The sequence below is a fragment of the Ursus maritimus genome, unplaced genomic scaffold (genome assembly GCF_017311325.1).
Source record: "Ursus maritimus isolate PB19 unplaced genomic scaffold, ASM1731132v1 scaffold_21, whole genome shotgun sequence".
In the NCBI taxonomy this organism is placed as follows: domain Eukaryota; kingdom Metazoa; phylum Chordata; class Mammalia; order Carnivora; family Ursidae; genus Ursus; species Ursus maritimus.
Window position 1 is genome coordinate 30,133,047 of NW_024424564.1, and position 15,951 is coordinate 30,148,997.

A 15,951-nucleotide genomic window follows, 5' to 3' on the forward strand; every position below is an offset into this window, starting at 1 on the left:
CACCGATGTCGGAGGCAACCACTCACACATCCTGCAGTGGGGTTGGATTACAGTGTGTTCGTGCTGCCCTCCGGGAGATGGTGCCCTGAGGCGGCGCGGCTGCAACCCTAATGGAGGGCAACTCCGAGCAGAGGATTCCTTACAGAAGAACCATAGGGCGAAGATGGGAAGGGAGCAGCTGCCTTCCAAGACTGCAGAGGGGAGGACCCACATCCCACAGGGCTGCTTCTGCCCATAAGGCTTTTGTCCTCTAGCTACTCCCTTCACAGGAAATACACTGTGTTGGGACACTTGGGTTCAAGCTCTGGATCTGTCTCTGACTTTGACCTTGAGAGAGTCTAGTTCTCCATTTCCTTTTTTTTTTTTTTAAGATTTTATTTATCCATTTGACAGAGAGAGAGACAGCCAGCGAGGGAGAGAACACAAGCAGGGGGAGTGGGAGAGGAAGAAGCAGGCTCCCAGCGGAGAAGCCTGATGTGGGGCTCGATCCCAGGACTCCGGGATCACGCCCTGAGCTGAAGGCAGACGCTTAACGACTGAGCCACCCAGGCACCCCTCTAGTCCTCCATTTCCTAAACCAGAGGTTGGCAGACATTTCCGGAGGGGTCCAGACAGTAAATATTTTAGGATTAGCAGGCTATGTGGTCCGCATTGCAACTACACAGCTCTTTTGCTGCAGTGCCAAAAAAGCTATAGGTAATTTGTAGGAAAAAAAGAGAGAGAGAGAGAGAAATAATATGCATTGCTGTATTACAATAAAACATTATTTGGGTAGCAGGCTTGGCTGATCCCACAGGCTGGCATTTAACAATCCCTGTGCTGAGCCATAAAAGAGGGATGGCAACACCCTCTCTGGCTCTCTTGTAACATCTCTTCGCTGTGCTGATCAGATCCGTTTCTCTTTGAAATCTACGCACGCGTCAGTATCTTCTGTAAGTAATATTGATTGTGTCAGTCACAACGTTACGTACTTTACCAGCAAAATTTAAACCACGAAGACACTCAGGAAATTGAGAATTAGAGATGATATGTATTAGGATACAGAAAATGAGTTTAAGTAACACAGGATTTTAGTGGCCCATGTGGCTGTAAAGTCCACAGGTGGGAGAGTTCAAGTTTGGTTGGATCAAAGGACTCAAAACCAAGACAAGAATAGTTTTCCATCTCTTATCCCTGCCTTAATGGCATCAGCCTGATCCTGTGGTGGGCTTCCGTTGTAGTCAGGATGGCTGCTGTCCTTGAGGCCAGGGAGAGCGAGAGAGAGAGAGAGAGAGAGAGAGGGAGGATCTCTTCTCAGCATTCATAGCCAACGTCATGCTGTTCCTGCTGATTGCGCCGGCTTCAGTCACAAGCCCTCTCCTGAGCCGACTACTCCGATAAGGAAGGAAAGTGCTCGTCGGTTTAAGGCCCTCAAGGCCCACGCCCAGGAGTGAGGACACCTCGGTACACGGCGCATGGAAGGCATGGGGAAGAGTAGATACTGAGGTGAAAAGCAGAAGATGTCAGGGAAGGGGAGGACTGGAGCTGGGTGGTAGCCAATAGACATTCACCATGGAGCACTGACCCCTGACCTATACTACCTCCCTTGCCCAGACAAACAGAAGCAGAATTTTTTTAAATTTTTTTATAATAATTTTTTATTATGTTATGTTAGTCACCATACAGTACATCCTTAGTTTTTGATGTAATGTTCCATGATTCGTTGTTTGCATATAACACCCAGTGCACCATGCAATCCGTGCCCTCCTTACTACCCATCATTGGCCTATCGCAATCCCCCACCCCCCTCCCCTCTGAAGCCCTCAGTTTGTTTCCCAGACCATGAGAGACTACGGACTCTGGGAAACAGCAACATCTGAAATATGAGAACTGTGAAAATGTGGCACAGAGACGTGAAGTGAGTCAACGCCACTGCAAAATGGTACCAATAGGCTTGCTCGACACAGGGTTGCCACAAACCTTCCATTTGTAAACACTGGTGTATCTGTGAAGTGCAAGAAAATGAGGGACGCCTGTACATGGGATTTGGGGAAGCTCTAAGTCAGTGGTTCTCACAGTGGGGTTCGTAGACCAGTGGCATCAGAATCACTTGGGAACTTATGAGAAATGCATATTCACAGGGCATCTCAGCGGTTCAGTCAGTTAGGCATTCAACTCTTGCTCTCAGCTCAGGTCTTTATCTTGGGTCATGAGTGCAAGCCCTGCATTGGGCTCCACGCTGGGCATGGAGCCTTCTCGAAAAAGAAAAAAAATCTCAGACCCCATCAGAAACTTACGAGTCAGAAATTTGGAGGGTTGGCACTAATCTCTGATTTAACAAGGTCTCCAGGTGCTTCCGATGCAAGTTCAAGAAACATTCACTGCATTAACACATGGAATGGAAACTGGAGAAGATGGTGGTCTACAGTCCAGCTTTTTCATACCTAAACTCCTTGAAATAATTGGTCCCTTTGAATGCTTCAGCATATTTCTACAAAGTAGGCCTGTTTCAATAAATTGATCTCTAGTTTATAGAATGCGGGCAGGTTATGTGTGAGAATTATATTCCTTCTTGACTTGCTGCAGTTTTCCTGTTGTATAAAAGCATCAGATCAAGGAAGAAACACAAAAAGATTCCCTTAATGTTTCGTCAATATTTAATGTCTTTACCCAAATCTAAACATCTTCCCAGGTATCAGATATTAACTCATTAGTTCTTTATTTTTAATTTCCTGAATGTACAAGATATTTGGGTCTTTGGCAGAGGAAGGAGTACATGAGAACTCATTATGAATGTTGTTTTGGTCTCAAGTTAGTGCCATTGGCAGGAAGAGAACCTTTGAGATTTCTTTGGCCCCGGGAAGCCGAGAAGGCCCATTTGAACAGCTTACGTTCAACAGGAATGTTGTGAGGGCTCACGCAAGCAACAGCAACTTCGTACAGAACGGCTCATTTCCCATAGGTCTTATGGGGCTTAAATGTCATCATTTGTATTTAGTAAAATTCTTAAACCTTGAAAACACTGATTTCTACATTGTCTTGTAAAGTTATACTCAGGAGGTTTATGTTTAATGTTCTTGCAAAGGGCAAGTTTCAAAATTGGAAAATAGAAAGTAATGTGCATTTTTTGGAAAGATCTTCATGAATACATTAAAATACCTACAAACTCCTGAGTATCTCCTGCATGTGGGTGTATGGAAACTTTTTGCAAACCTAGAGGAGTTAAGTCAGGTGAGTTATACTGGGAAGATTCCAATAGCTGGGTTTTCAAATTCACCAGAATTCATAAAAATCTACGCTTATTCTAGTCCTGTGGCTTGTATTCTATATTCTATCCCCATATAATCTCTTGATCAGGAGTTCGGGTTAATGAGCCGGAAATCTAAGTGTCCACTGACATCTTTCTGAGAGATTGCATTTTCCATCTTCCGAGGCCTTTTAAGAAACTAAACATAGCGTTTGCTTCCGTAACACACGTACTAAAACTAGAACCATACAGAGGAGATTAGCCTGGCCCCTGCACAAAGATGACGCACAAACTTGTGAAGCATTCTATATTTTTTTTCTAGAATACGAGCCCTGAAACAACTTCTAGAATCTACTCAGGAACCCATCTGGTTCACTGCTGTATCCTGAGGACCTAAAACTGTGCCTAGTGCCTGGGAGGACTCAGGAAGTAATGTGGAATACATGAATTTCCTCAATCAATAATGCTGAATATTAAAAAAAAAAAAGTTAAACACATTTTTAAGATCTCCATCATCATCATAAATATTTATTTTCAAGTAAATGTCCCTTTCTCGCATATTTTATAAATTAATATCTTTCTTCTAAAAAGGAAGAGAGATGCCAATAAGAATTTATCTGTAAGAAACACTTATAAGAACATATATATTGGAGAGTGGAGAAAAAGAGGTCTTTGAATTTTGCCAGGAGATAAGTTCGAAGTGGAAAACCTCTCTAAGAATAGTTTTTGATTCCTCACCCTCGGAAGGGTGCCTGCCCTTGCTTTCTTTCTCCCTGGACCTTCGACAAGCTTTGGGTTTGTAAACGGTTCTTCGGAGACCTCCCTCCTGATGGATTTCATTTCCATGCTCACAACGGTAAAATCCTGGGATGTCCCAGCTCCGTGCCACAGAATCACCCTCCTCCCCGGGGGAGTTGTTGACGGCTGTCTGATTTGTGTGCGTGGGCTCTTGTGCCTGAGAAAGTTCCGCGAGCACCCTCCCACGAAGGAGACATCCTTTCCTCTGCCAGTCAACATTTTCCAAAATAACTTGCAGCTTCTGTTTGCCACTGTCCCCTCTCCTGTGTGGGTTTTATGAACACAAAATTCTGCACGCATGGAAACACCCTTTCCAAGTCTGTTTTTTAAAATTACTTCAACTGAAAGCAATATTCATGGCAACAGTTTGTGTAGGTTAATTACATGGTTCAGTTATTCTTCTAACAAAGTGCCAGGCTCTCAGAAAGGAACAAAATAAAGCTTTACATCTATCAACGCCGTTAATAGGACTTCTGTATGGAAGGAGAAGCAGCGAGGAAAACCTACACCTCTGCTGAGATAAATACTATTTATTTCGTGAGTAAATATTTAGACCTCCTCCCCCATTTTTTTACTTTGACCTCTTACACCCAGTCCCTATCCTCATGGAGCAAGATTTTAATTTTTACAAGCCATTCAAAAAAACCACAAAAACCATAGATGGAGATTTATTGAACACTTACTAAGTGCTTAGGTGTGGGGCTGAGACCCTGTATGGGCTAATTTGCAAAATTAGACACAGCCCCTAGTTTGGGGGAGTTTTCAGTCCAGTGGGGGAGAAATTGATTCGATCGTGGTGCTGCTGATGTTATCAAATTGAGATAAATGCAGGGGAGAAAGGAGCAGAGATATTATGAAAGAAAGCTTCTAGGTTAGGGCAGATGGCGAGGTAATTACAGACAGGAAATTCTTTGGGAGGCAACGGCGCGCAAGGAGAGAGACGAAGGAGTATTTAACAAGGTGAAACAAGCATGAAATTAGGTGAAAGTAAGGAGACCTTTGGTAAACTTTGAAAACAGACTTGAATAAGAAATGCTTTGAAAAACAAGGGAAAGAATGTAGTGTTGGGAATTAGATAAAATCTCAGGAGCTCTCAATCCTTCAGAATATATTTAAATTCAGTTTTTAGTAAATAGTCTGGAGAAACGTCAACTTCTCATCAAAACACGTACGTTGCATTCGTCTCAGGCTGCTCTAACATCACCGAGTGGGCAGCTTTTACACAACAGAAATGTATTCCTCATCGTTCCAGAAGGTGGAAGTCAGATTAGGGTGCCAGCACGGTCAGGTGAAGGTCCTCTTCTGGTCCCCTTAACATTGTATCCTCACATGGCAGCAGGAGCCAGACATCTCTCTGGGGCATCTTTTATAAAGGCACTGACCCCATTCACAAGGCCTCCATCCTCATGACCTAGTCTCCCAAGGGCCCACCTCTGAATACTGTCACACTAGGGGTTAGTGTTTAACATATGAATTTGAGGGGACACAAATATTCAGACCATAGCATAAGAACACACGCTTGCAGCCTGCTAAAGCACGGGGCGTTAATAGACTCTTTCCTCAAAGTCTATACTATAACCCACATGGGAATGCTTCATATTATGTTACAAATGGGCAAAGATGAGTTATAAAAGCTTTTCCTAAATTTAAGTGGTCCTATATCAATCAGGTTAAATTCGTTTTTGTACCACAATAACAACCCCCAAATCTCCGTGGCTTGGTGTCCTCGCTGGGACCCATGCTGAGGGGGCAGCCACCACCTGGAACGTTACGGGTCTTCATGGCAAAGACAGAAGAGATCAGGGCAGAGCGCAGGTCTCTCTGACTCTTCAAGCTTCTGCCTGAGGCAACCCCTGGCATGGCTGTTCACACTTCAAAGGTCTAAGAAAGTCCCATGGCCAAGCTCACCCTCAGTGGAGTGGGGACCCGTAATCCTCCCCAGGAAGGGGAGCTGGATGAACAGGAACACCAAGGCGCCTCCGAAGAAGCTCCCCGGGGGAAGCCTGGGGCACGTGTTACTCACACGTGAGCCATCTGTGACAGTCACTGAGGAGAAGGAGGCTCGGAGAGGTCAGGTCATCGGCCAAGGTCACAGAGCTAGTGGGTCGTGGAACTGGATTTCCAAGCCTGACTCTTCATGGTCTTAACAGATGCCTCTTGGACACGGCATTTGTGAGGCAGCTCAGTGCCCTCTGAGAAGGCCTGCTCGCTATCTCCAAGTCCCTCCTGCCCAGAGATCAAAGCCCGCTGCTTGACAAGAAACTCGCATCATCGTCTTTCAAATTACTTCTTGCTGAAGCTGAAACGTGACCTTTCTCCCCATGGCGTCTTGTCCTCTGAGGTCTTACCACAAAATCATTTTCTGGGCTTTTGTTATCTCTGTCCTCACTGCTGTCCCTTCCTTTAGCGGCCTTTTAGCCTGGATCTGCTTTCTCTGCGCACCGTAGTGGTCATGCTAGCAGGAAGCACGTGGGCCTGCCTTCTCTCGTTCCCTCACCCTTGATGGGACCCATTACTCGTTATTTTAATCAATAACTCTATCAAGGAGCACGTAGGTTCAGCAGCCTGGTCGGTGCTATGGAATCCTGAAGAGTGTCTGTCAGTAAGGAGGAAGAAGCATTGGCGACAAGAGAAGAGTAACTGTCCCTCCCAGAACCGCTTGCCTGAGCCGATGGCCCGTTGTGTGCGTACGCGAGCGTGTGCGCGTGGACTGGCCATCTGCCTTCTTCTAAAATAAACTCGAGATGCCTTATACATGTGAAGTCATTGTAGCAGGTTTAAGACCAGATTAAAGTTTGGCAAGGTTAAAATTACAACATGGAGCTCTCCGTCAGATTTTCTACAGGTGCAATGAGGCGCCCCAAATTTAAGGCTGTATTTTTAGAAGCCAGCAGGAGAATTAAGTTTATGGATAATTTGGGGGGCTATCTGATGAGGAGTTCCATGTTGCTACTTTAATCACGGACTGCCATCCCCGGCTTAACACCAACCAGCACGAGCCCTGAAATCAAAGGCAATGTTTGTGGTCAGGACCCATGCAGGGGCGTAGGACTCAACAAAGCATAAACAGAAGTAAAGGGTGAATTAAACTAAGATGTCCCAAGTAGAACTTTCTTTAAGTGTGAGGGATGGGGGGGAGGTTGGTTTTTTGAGGAGTTACCTGTTTATGATGGAAATACCGTTTTTGTTTTACAAATGTTTATCGTGAGGACCTGCTTCCATCCACACCGTCACAGCTCCTGCTGACAATGGGCACTTTCCCTTTTCCGCTGTCCGGGCTAATGGTAAAGGTGATGAGAAAGAGAATGTCTGTGCCATGAGTGTCCTTCTCTGCTCCTCCTGCAGGCCTTCCGAGGGGGAGTCTGTGAGAGCCCCAGACCTGTTGCCCGAATTCCTCGCTGCTGTCTTTCATCTTGAGAGCCTGAGGCAAAGAGATGACTCAGGAATTCATTTCTAAGGAAAGCACCATTTTGTTTTATATTTTTTCCCTAAGACTCTTTGGACATAACAGGTACTAGGAATTATGAAACCCCAAATAAACGGGCAAGAAGAAAAATAAATGATCAACAATACATTTTAACTACAAAGCTGCTTTCCCCATAAATACATGGTCCACTGCACACTTAGGAATTTTAAATGGTGCACATCTGGAAACATTAGATCATCTTTCCTGAAATTTGGGTAGGGCTTAAAAATGCTTGATTTGTTCACTGGTTTGTTTGTGGACAAAATTGGCACGTTGTAAGGAGAAAATAGAACAAGAACCGAGGTTTTGTTTGTGACCAGAAGTTTGGCTTTTGTAGGATTTGGTCCCAGGAAAATCCTATTGCACACAAGCCTGGAGCCCCATTTACACTGTAGTCCATGGGAATGGGGGCCCAAAGTAAATGCTGCCCCTGGAGTTGGACAACATGGCGACTATGGGTCCCAAAGCCTCAGAACCACTAGGAATTTCTGCTGGGGGCACTTCAGCATTTGCTAATAAGAAAAACTGGAAAGAACTTTCCCTGACTTCCCTAGTTCCTTCGACCCCCACCGCCAACTTTTGGTGTTTCTTTAGTCTGAACTGTGCCTTTTCAGCGTCACACCAGAGCCCTTCTGTAGGATCCAGAGGAAATGGTCCCAGCCGTTCCAGAAAACCAGCTCTTCCCTGCAGCGGCAAGAAGGCCCTGCCAGAGCATCACCTCAGAGGCATGGAGGGAAGGCTGCCATGGTTCCCAAACACTTCGCCGTGAATCCCTGCGCCTTTGCCCGGGGTGCCGGGAAGCCTGGGTGTGGCGGGCCGAGAAAAGAGGAATGATCTATGGGAAGAGACTTGGCTCCATTTTTGTAGCTTTGGCCTTTCAGCCGGTTTAGTTTGCTACTCAAACTGAAAGCTCATTAGATTCCCAAATGAATGAATAATGCTGTTGCAAAAGTTTTCCCTGGAAGCTGGACTGGACTCCTGGCCAGGCCCCCAAACTGGAGAGGATCTAGGTCCACTGCTCTCCCTTCCAAGCTAAGGCAGAGGTGAATTCAACCAAGCTCAGCCACTGCTTTCAAATAACTGTGGAAACCCCCATATCAACTGGTTTATAGTTGTGAAATATGTACAGCACCGGGGCTACTTAGGGAAAAGAACCAGGGGGTGCGAGGTTGTAATATCATATACAATACTTTTACGATGCATCGCGCTTTACCAGGCACTGGCTCAAACATCTCTTTTAATCCTTAGCACACACTATGAAGGTGATTATGTTGTCCCCATATGTCCCTGAGGCTCAGAAAGATTCTGTGACTTTACAAGGTCATATGGCCAGTAGGTGGCCAAAAAGAACCTGGATAAAGGTCTTCAGGGGGAAAAAAAAAATCCAATGCTCTTCATACCAGAACTATTTCTAAGTCTTCGGGTCAATTTCCCTTTGTTGGGGAGCTGTTAGCATCATGAGACAAAGCTGAGGAATCAGGGGGCGGCTCTGGAGGAAGGGAGGTGCGCCTGCCCTCCACAGGCCCATCGTGCAGAACAAAAGCATCATCACCGATAGTTAATAATATTATGAAAATATACAATAAATATGATTATGCACATAATGCGTATAACATGGAATAATTATAATGCATAATAATACATAATGTAATTATAAATAATAATTATTATACATAATAATGACATACAAAATATAATTCTAATACATAATAACAATAAAAATATAATACATAATAATAATACATAATGGTAATAATAAAGGTGAAAAGATGACTCTTCTCGAGCCCTGGCGATGGCCCGGCACTGCCTGCTGGTGTCTTTGTCTCTACAAGCCCCCTGTGGATCTGACACGAGCCCCTCAGTTTCCAGGAGCTTAGACAAATTAGGCAACTTGCTGGAAGGTACGGTCGTTCAGGGCGGAGGCAGGAGGGGTTCGAACCCAGCCCTGTCTGAGCACGTTCTTCTCCTGTCTGCACAGCGTGGCTGCAGAGGGGAGTCTGGGTCGTGCTGCGGCGGCCGGAGCTGCGCGGTGACGTCACCGGGATGAACGTGGCCGCGTAGCTGGGGGCTGGGCCTGCGGGAGCGCGTCTGTGTTGCGCGGGCGAACACGGGTGGGAGTCGACTTCTCTCTGCTCTTTCGTAGGCAGCTCGGGCGAGGCAGGGAAAGAGACGGGGCGCTGACTGCGAGGTCTGCTCGCGGGCTTCAGCTCAACAAGGGCTGAGCGCTCTTCCTACCAGACTGTGTTCGAGAAACGCCAGACACTGTTCTGGGCACTTCGTGTAGACGAGCTCATCCAAACCCTTCAGCAACCTGACAGGGTAGACGCTCTTGTTCTCCGCGAGGCGCAGGGAGCGGACGGTTTCCCCAGATCCCACAGATGCCGGCTGCCCAGCCCAGTGCTGTGTCCCCCCAAGACGGATTTACAACAAGCATGTTTTTGTCTGGGGCCCTGAATTCCTTTCACTGTTCCCCTAAACACATTGGATACTTATTATAAAACAAAAGCAGGCCCCATCGATCTAGACTCAGCCCTGAAAAGGCCTTTTATGCCCATCTTTCTTGACAGAGATGGCCCATCTTTCTTTCCTTCCCTAATGCACCTAAAAAAATAAAGCCAATAGGGGGATGAAAGAAAAACTTACAGCTGCTTTCAGAATCGTCAAATATCTTCCTTCTCTTTTTTGAGGTCTTTCAAAACTTTAAAAGCTTCCAATTATCCCTACCTGAATCTTTGACTGAATTGTTTACCACTGATGCTTCTTGCCTGATTGTTATCTGGGCGGGTATCGGATGTTTTTTTACTCATCCTGAATACCAGTGGGTGCTGGCAGCCCGAGCTGTGCCCCGAAGCGTGGGAATCTGGGGCAATGGCCCAGGGCTGTGCTTTGAGGAAATCCGTGACTGGAGCTCCCAGGCACCCCTGGTGGAAAGCAGCTGCCAGTGAGTCAGCATGGGAATCGGCCATGAAGGCCACAGACGAAAGCCCCCCCACCTCGCTGCATGCCTCTTCTTTCCACTGGTTCCACCCCTAGCCTTTCTGCACCTGCAGTTCCTGCTTCCTTCTCCACCCTTTCCAGCCTTGATGAGAACCACAGCCGTTTTGAGCTGGATGAGAACTTGGAAGTGACCTAGTACATTCCACCATTTTCCAAAAGAGGAATCTGGGATACAGAGAAGGGTAGGTGGTCCCTCAGCAGGCCTTGAAGCCTGGCTCCTAGAGCTCCAGCCAGCCCACACCCATGTGCTCACTTTCAAGACCTGCCATCTATCTTTGGGGAAGCGGAAATGGTTGTGTCTGGCAGAATCCTGTGAGGAATGAGCCCTGAATGTTTTCAGAAGAAATAACTTTGATAAAACTGCTAGTGTGGGCGGACGAGAACCCCACAGACATGGTCAAACTCTGAAAGACGAGCGCAAATTGCTAAGCATGAGGCTGGGAGAGAAAGGGGGGAAAGTTCAGGGGTAAGAGAAAGAGCTCTCTGTTCAGAGAAGAGAATGGAACCAGAAAAATGGTCAGGGGCTGTGGGCTGTGTATTTAACCCCCTCTCCACGATCCAAAATCTTCAGTAAAATAAATGTTAAATAATAATTCATAATTCCAAAAATGTTTGGCATGAGTGGGTTTACAGTGGAAACCAACATAGGAAACCAACCAAGGAACTTAACTTGGCATTTGGCCCATGCTGTTCAAGAAAGAAGCAGTATGGATACCAACAGGAGTCCAGGGGCCAGAGAAAGCCGTTGGTATCTCAGTGTCCCTCCGCAAGTGTGTAGATATCTACAGAAGGGCTTTGGACTTCCCTGGGCCAATGAGCCCATTGTATCCAGATCTCCAAAATGCAAGGGCTGACATCTGGGCATGAAGATGGACGCAGCTACGTTTGGGGAAGCAGGGCAGCCCCTACCGCATGCCTTGGTCCACTCGGTCCTCACTTCAGGGCCATGAGACAAAGGATTTAACCTAGACCTAGACTGAGCATGAGAGTGGAAAAGAGGTGATAGCCTACAGCAGGAAAAATATTTAGTTAAGGGTAGGACTCTTTTACACCTCAACTCAGGTATGAGGAAGTGGGAGAAGGGAAGAGGAAGAGAACACACCCCCTTCTTGATGGCACCTGTCTGCATTGTAGCCAGAGACTTGGTTCCATGCGTCCTGTGTCACCAAAGGCCAGGGCCCCTCCCTTCAAGACAGTGTCACATTCAAAGAAACAATCCAGCTGATGAAACAAATGGAAGAGCTATTCTCATGTTTTCTTGTGTTTCTCAAATACCTTTTATGGAAATCCAGTGTATAACCCATAGCAGTACTTACTAAGATTCCTTTCCTGTCTCCCCAGGGCCCACACCCCCTGCAATGCCTCTTGATCCAATCTCTCTCTATTGAAAATTGTCTTTATCTCTTTTTTTTAAGATTTTATTTATTTATTTTACAGAGAGAGAGGCAGCGAGAGAGGGAACACAAGCTGGGGGGGTGGGGGAGGGAGAAGCAGCCTTCCCGCTGAGCAGGGAGCCTGATGTGGGGCTCAATCCCGAATGCAGGGATCACGACCTGAGCTGAAGGCAGACGCTTAACAACTGAGCCATCCAGGTGCCCCGAAAATTGTCTTTGTCTTTATCCCTCCCCTCCCCACTCTCCGCTCTGTATCATGGAGATCAATTTAGCCTCTTTGACTTGTGTTTTCATTTTCTCTTCTTTTCCCTGATTCTCGGCAACAAAAGAGACTCCAGGAGCTGCCCCAAGGAGCAAAAGTCCTTCCTTTCCCTTCCACTCTTCAGTGTGCATTCTCAGTTCTCCTAACTGTAAATCACAATAAGGATGGGAGCTGAGCTGGTGAAACCAGAAATCTCCCCCAAGGGCCAGGGAGAAGGAAGAAGCGAATGGGCAAATCTAAACTCAAGTGGGAAGAGTGAACAAAGCTGGAGTGTTTCTATTCGTACATCTCATCACTGCCGCTGATGGACGTGCATTCTCCAGGAGACTTCACAGATTTCAAACCTTTCCTATGCCTCAAAATCTTGGTACATTTTCCTGTTTAGGAGGATTGGGTGGTGGTGTCACATGGAGGCTGATGACCTCTGCCTTTGTCACCATTACTAGGAAGGCAAGACAGCCCAACGAGGATTCTTTCATTTCTTTAATTGGAAAGTAACAATGTCAGTCTGTAATATTCAATGATACTTCTTAACCATGTTTAAGGACCCCATTTCCAACCCTGAATTTGACACTGGTAGATAGATGCTTGCTAAAGACGGTTTACTATGGAATTTTCAAAACCAAAGTGTAGGCCATGGCTTATAACCCATCCCAGCAAGCTCACAGGTATGTCATGTAATTACTGAACAAAATCTCTAAGAGTTTCTTGTGTCCAGGCTTCTCAATGCCTTGGGAGGAGAAGCGATATTCTGATAACGTCTGCGCTGTCTTCTGCAGTGGTGTGAGCAAACGAACAGGGCGACGGCTGCACCTGCCTGAGCTGGGAGTGGCTCCACTGCCCGAGCTGACTTGGTAGCCCTTGTTACTAAAGAATATCTGGAAACGGAGTAGAGACTCTGCACAGAAAATCATGATCTGTGCCATCAAGGAAAAGGTGAAGTCACTCAGTGAGTCCCTCAGATAGGTGGCCCAGAGCTCCAGTGTAAGCTTACTCAAAGAGATGGAGGGCCCTGTGGCTGCTGGGAACCCCTGGGGTTTCCATTCTAGAAGGTAATTCCATTAACTTGAGGTCATGGCTCTCAGAAACATGGATTCGAGTTTGAGTGCATTGTAAATCAAGCACACAAAACAATGGGCTCCAGTCACATCCTGGCCAACCCTGTGAGAACCCTAACACCAAGGGTGTGCGGGACGTGGCTCTGTCTCCAAGGCGTTCAGAAGTGAGTTCAGGCAGGAAAAGACCTACTTCCCAGATGATCGAAGGCACTTTGTTTAACGTCCATACTGAACCCACACACAAAGCAAATGGGGGCAAACACCACGGGGAGCCTTTCCGGAGGATAAATCACCATTCATCTTTTTTTTTTTTTTAGGTCACTGAAATCCAGGGCCAATCTAAAATGATGCCAATTGCAATCTTGAGAACCGAAATTTGGGAATAGGAACTAAGCAAGCCCTATGATGACTTAAGTTAATTTGTGGAGCTTTGTATAATTAAATTCAAAGAAAGAAAGCCATGACATATGCCCATAAACCAAGATTTCCTGGGAAGCATCCAAAGGGAACAACTCAAATTGATTATCAGCTGTACAGAAATAATTTTGGGTTTTTTTGCAAGTTCAGAAGCAAATGACCATTCAGTTGGGAGTTACTTTCCTCTTTTTAAATTTTTTGTTCAAAATCTAAAATGATCCAAGGAACTAGAATTGAGTTTATTAATGGACGAGACAAAAACAATTAGAGAGAGAGTTTTTAAAAGTCACTTTGGAGATTATGACTCATTTTGATAGGTCTGTGAGGAAGACAACAGCATCTCTTCTGAAGGTTTCTCAATAAAATATGGATCCTCATCATTGAGGGAAAAGATTCCTGTGGGCTTCCTGTAAGTCTGTGAGCTTAGCGATGACGAATTCTCAAGAATCCCATGCACCATGTGATTCTATGGGTCTATGACTTGCCCTCATATTTCCAAAAATTATTTCAAAACCTCGGTAGTAATATGTTATTTTAGAATGTTGGAAAATTAATACAAATCTTCAGAAGAGAAAATGAATTCTTCTCAAAAAGCAATAATCATTCTTATCATGAAGGGGATGAAGGTTTTATGATTAGTACAAAAAAGATATGTTTATCCTTGTTCATCTGATTTGTTTCCCCTCTAATTAAAGACTGTACAGTTTAGGGAATAAGATAAAGCTACCAAAGGCTTTATTAGTATTATTGAAATAAAAATGCACGATACATTTGCATTATATCAGTTAAGCTTCATTTTTCTCTGCAAGAGGCTGATTTCAAATGAGTTTTTCTAGGACATTTAAACAGCAAGCAATATGTTAAATGGACCTGAGATATGGTTTGGCTCCAAGGGCAGTCAGTGTCTCTAAATGATTACTGTGGATCTTGGTTAAATTTTATGCTGTAATGTCACATGCATTTAAGACTATATTGATTGTGTCTTGTTTTTCAGGGGATCTTGAAAGGAAAGGGAAGTGGCTTGACAATCTCCAAAAAATGTAGACATCTATAGGAGATTAGAGGGTGGCCTCCACTATGGGATAGGGATAAAAGAGTTTTTCATTCCAGAGGTAAACAAAGGATCAATTAGGACTCACGTCCTTTTCCGGAAGTTTGGCATTTAGGTGGAAATTAATACACTAATCTTAGGAAATCCCCAGCTGTACACTTGAATAAGAAATCTGGTTTTATGAGCAAGAAGCGAAGCCTTCATCCACGTGGCATTGTATGTGGGAGGCTGACCTACTCGGCCATTCTCGGGGATGGCCCTTCTGAGCGGTTTTCCATTCTGTCCCATTCCCATGTCCATCTTCCAAATGTCACAAACCTTCTAGACAGAATGCATTGCCCCAGCTCCTGGAATATGTCCTCTTTCCATCACTAACAATATCTCTGTGACTTTCTCCCTTGCTTTGCAAGTGCCTGAAACATATTTTTAAAGAACACACGGCAGAAAACATCTTGTCACCAACCAACAGACACCTTCTCTATGAAGAAAAATTAACACTTGCAGGTAAATTACCGCTTCCTTTAAAAACTCAACATCTTTGCTACCTTGTAACTTGTCCAGTCATTGGGAAGGGAAGTGTGGGAGGAATTGTATTTGCCTCTCTATGGTCAAGGCCATGCGGGCTGTGAATCAGAGCCTCCGAGGGACTCACACAGACTACGTAACAAGCCACAGACCCTCCATTTCCTCTCTGTGAAATGAGATAACCATGTCTACTTCAGAAGGCTGTTGATCAAATGAAATAATGGACACAAAGAGCTTAGCACATGGTCTGGAATAGAGTAGACACTCGAAGTCCCCTGTTGTCATCATGGCTTTACTCCTCCAGCGGGCAGGGCGACCATCCTGCCAGTGTGCACTGGGACCCCGTTACATAACACACCTGGTCTAGGTAGGGCCCGTCAGAGGATAAAAGGACTTGTTCTGCGTAGTCCTTTCCCTCTAGCCAGGAAGCCCTGCCAGAGTGAGCAGACCTTCAGTGTAAGCTCAGAAAAGCAGACAGTCTGTGAAGCTGGAGGACCTGAGTAGGGCTTTGTGTGGTCTATGGGGCTACAGGTGAGCTTGGGGGCGTGGAAAGGATGGAAGTCCCCGGAAGGACGGGAGGGACGGCATCCCAGATGAAGAGGAGAGCAGGAGGAAAGGCTTGGAGGCAGAAGCCACCCAAGAATGTAAGTTCTAGCAGCATGGTGGTTCGGGGGGTGAGGCTTCCCCCACCGCGAGTGCCAGGCTCACTTCCTGGCCCAGCCTGCTCTGCCCGTGTGACCGTAGGCCCCTCACAGCC

At 45.8% G+C, this 15,951-nt stretch overlaps 1 protein-coding gene and 1 non-coding gene across 2 annotated transcripts in view; both read left to right on the top strand.

The window, feature by feature from the left end:
• PLEKHG7 (pleckstrin homology and RhoGEF domain containing G7) overlaps window positions 1-15,951 on the top strand; it is a 50,677-nt gene that overhangs the window by 23,987 nt on the left and 10,739 nt on the right. The window contains 10 exon segments of the mRNA XM_040637811.1: window positions 3,115-3,291; window positions 4,044-4,082; window positions 7,370-7,410; window positions 7,412-7,474; window positions 12,916-12,942; window positions 12,944-13,092; window positions 14,613-14,659; window positions 14,661-14,714; window positions 14,716-14,730; window positions 15,080-15,173. Of these exon segments, the coding sequence (XP_040493745.1) occupies window positions 3,115-3,291; window positions 4,044-4,082; window positions 7,370-7,410; window positions 7,412-7,474; window positions 12,916-12,942; window positions 12,944-13,092; window positions 14,613-14,659; window positions 14,661-14,714; window positions 14,716-14,730; window positions 15,080-15,173 (706 nt within the window).
• Window positions 3,435-3,541, top strand: LOC121104496. The gene has a single exon (XR_005836821.1). It is a non-coding gene; the product is annotated as a U6 spliceosomal RNA (small nuclear RNA).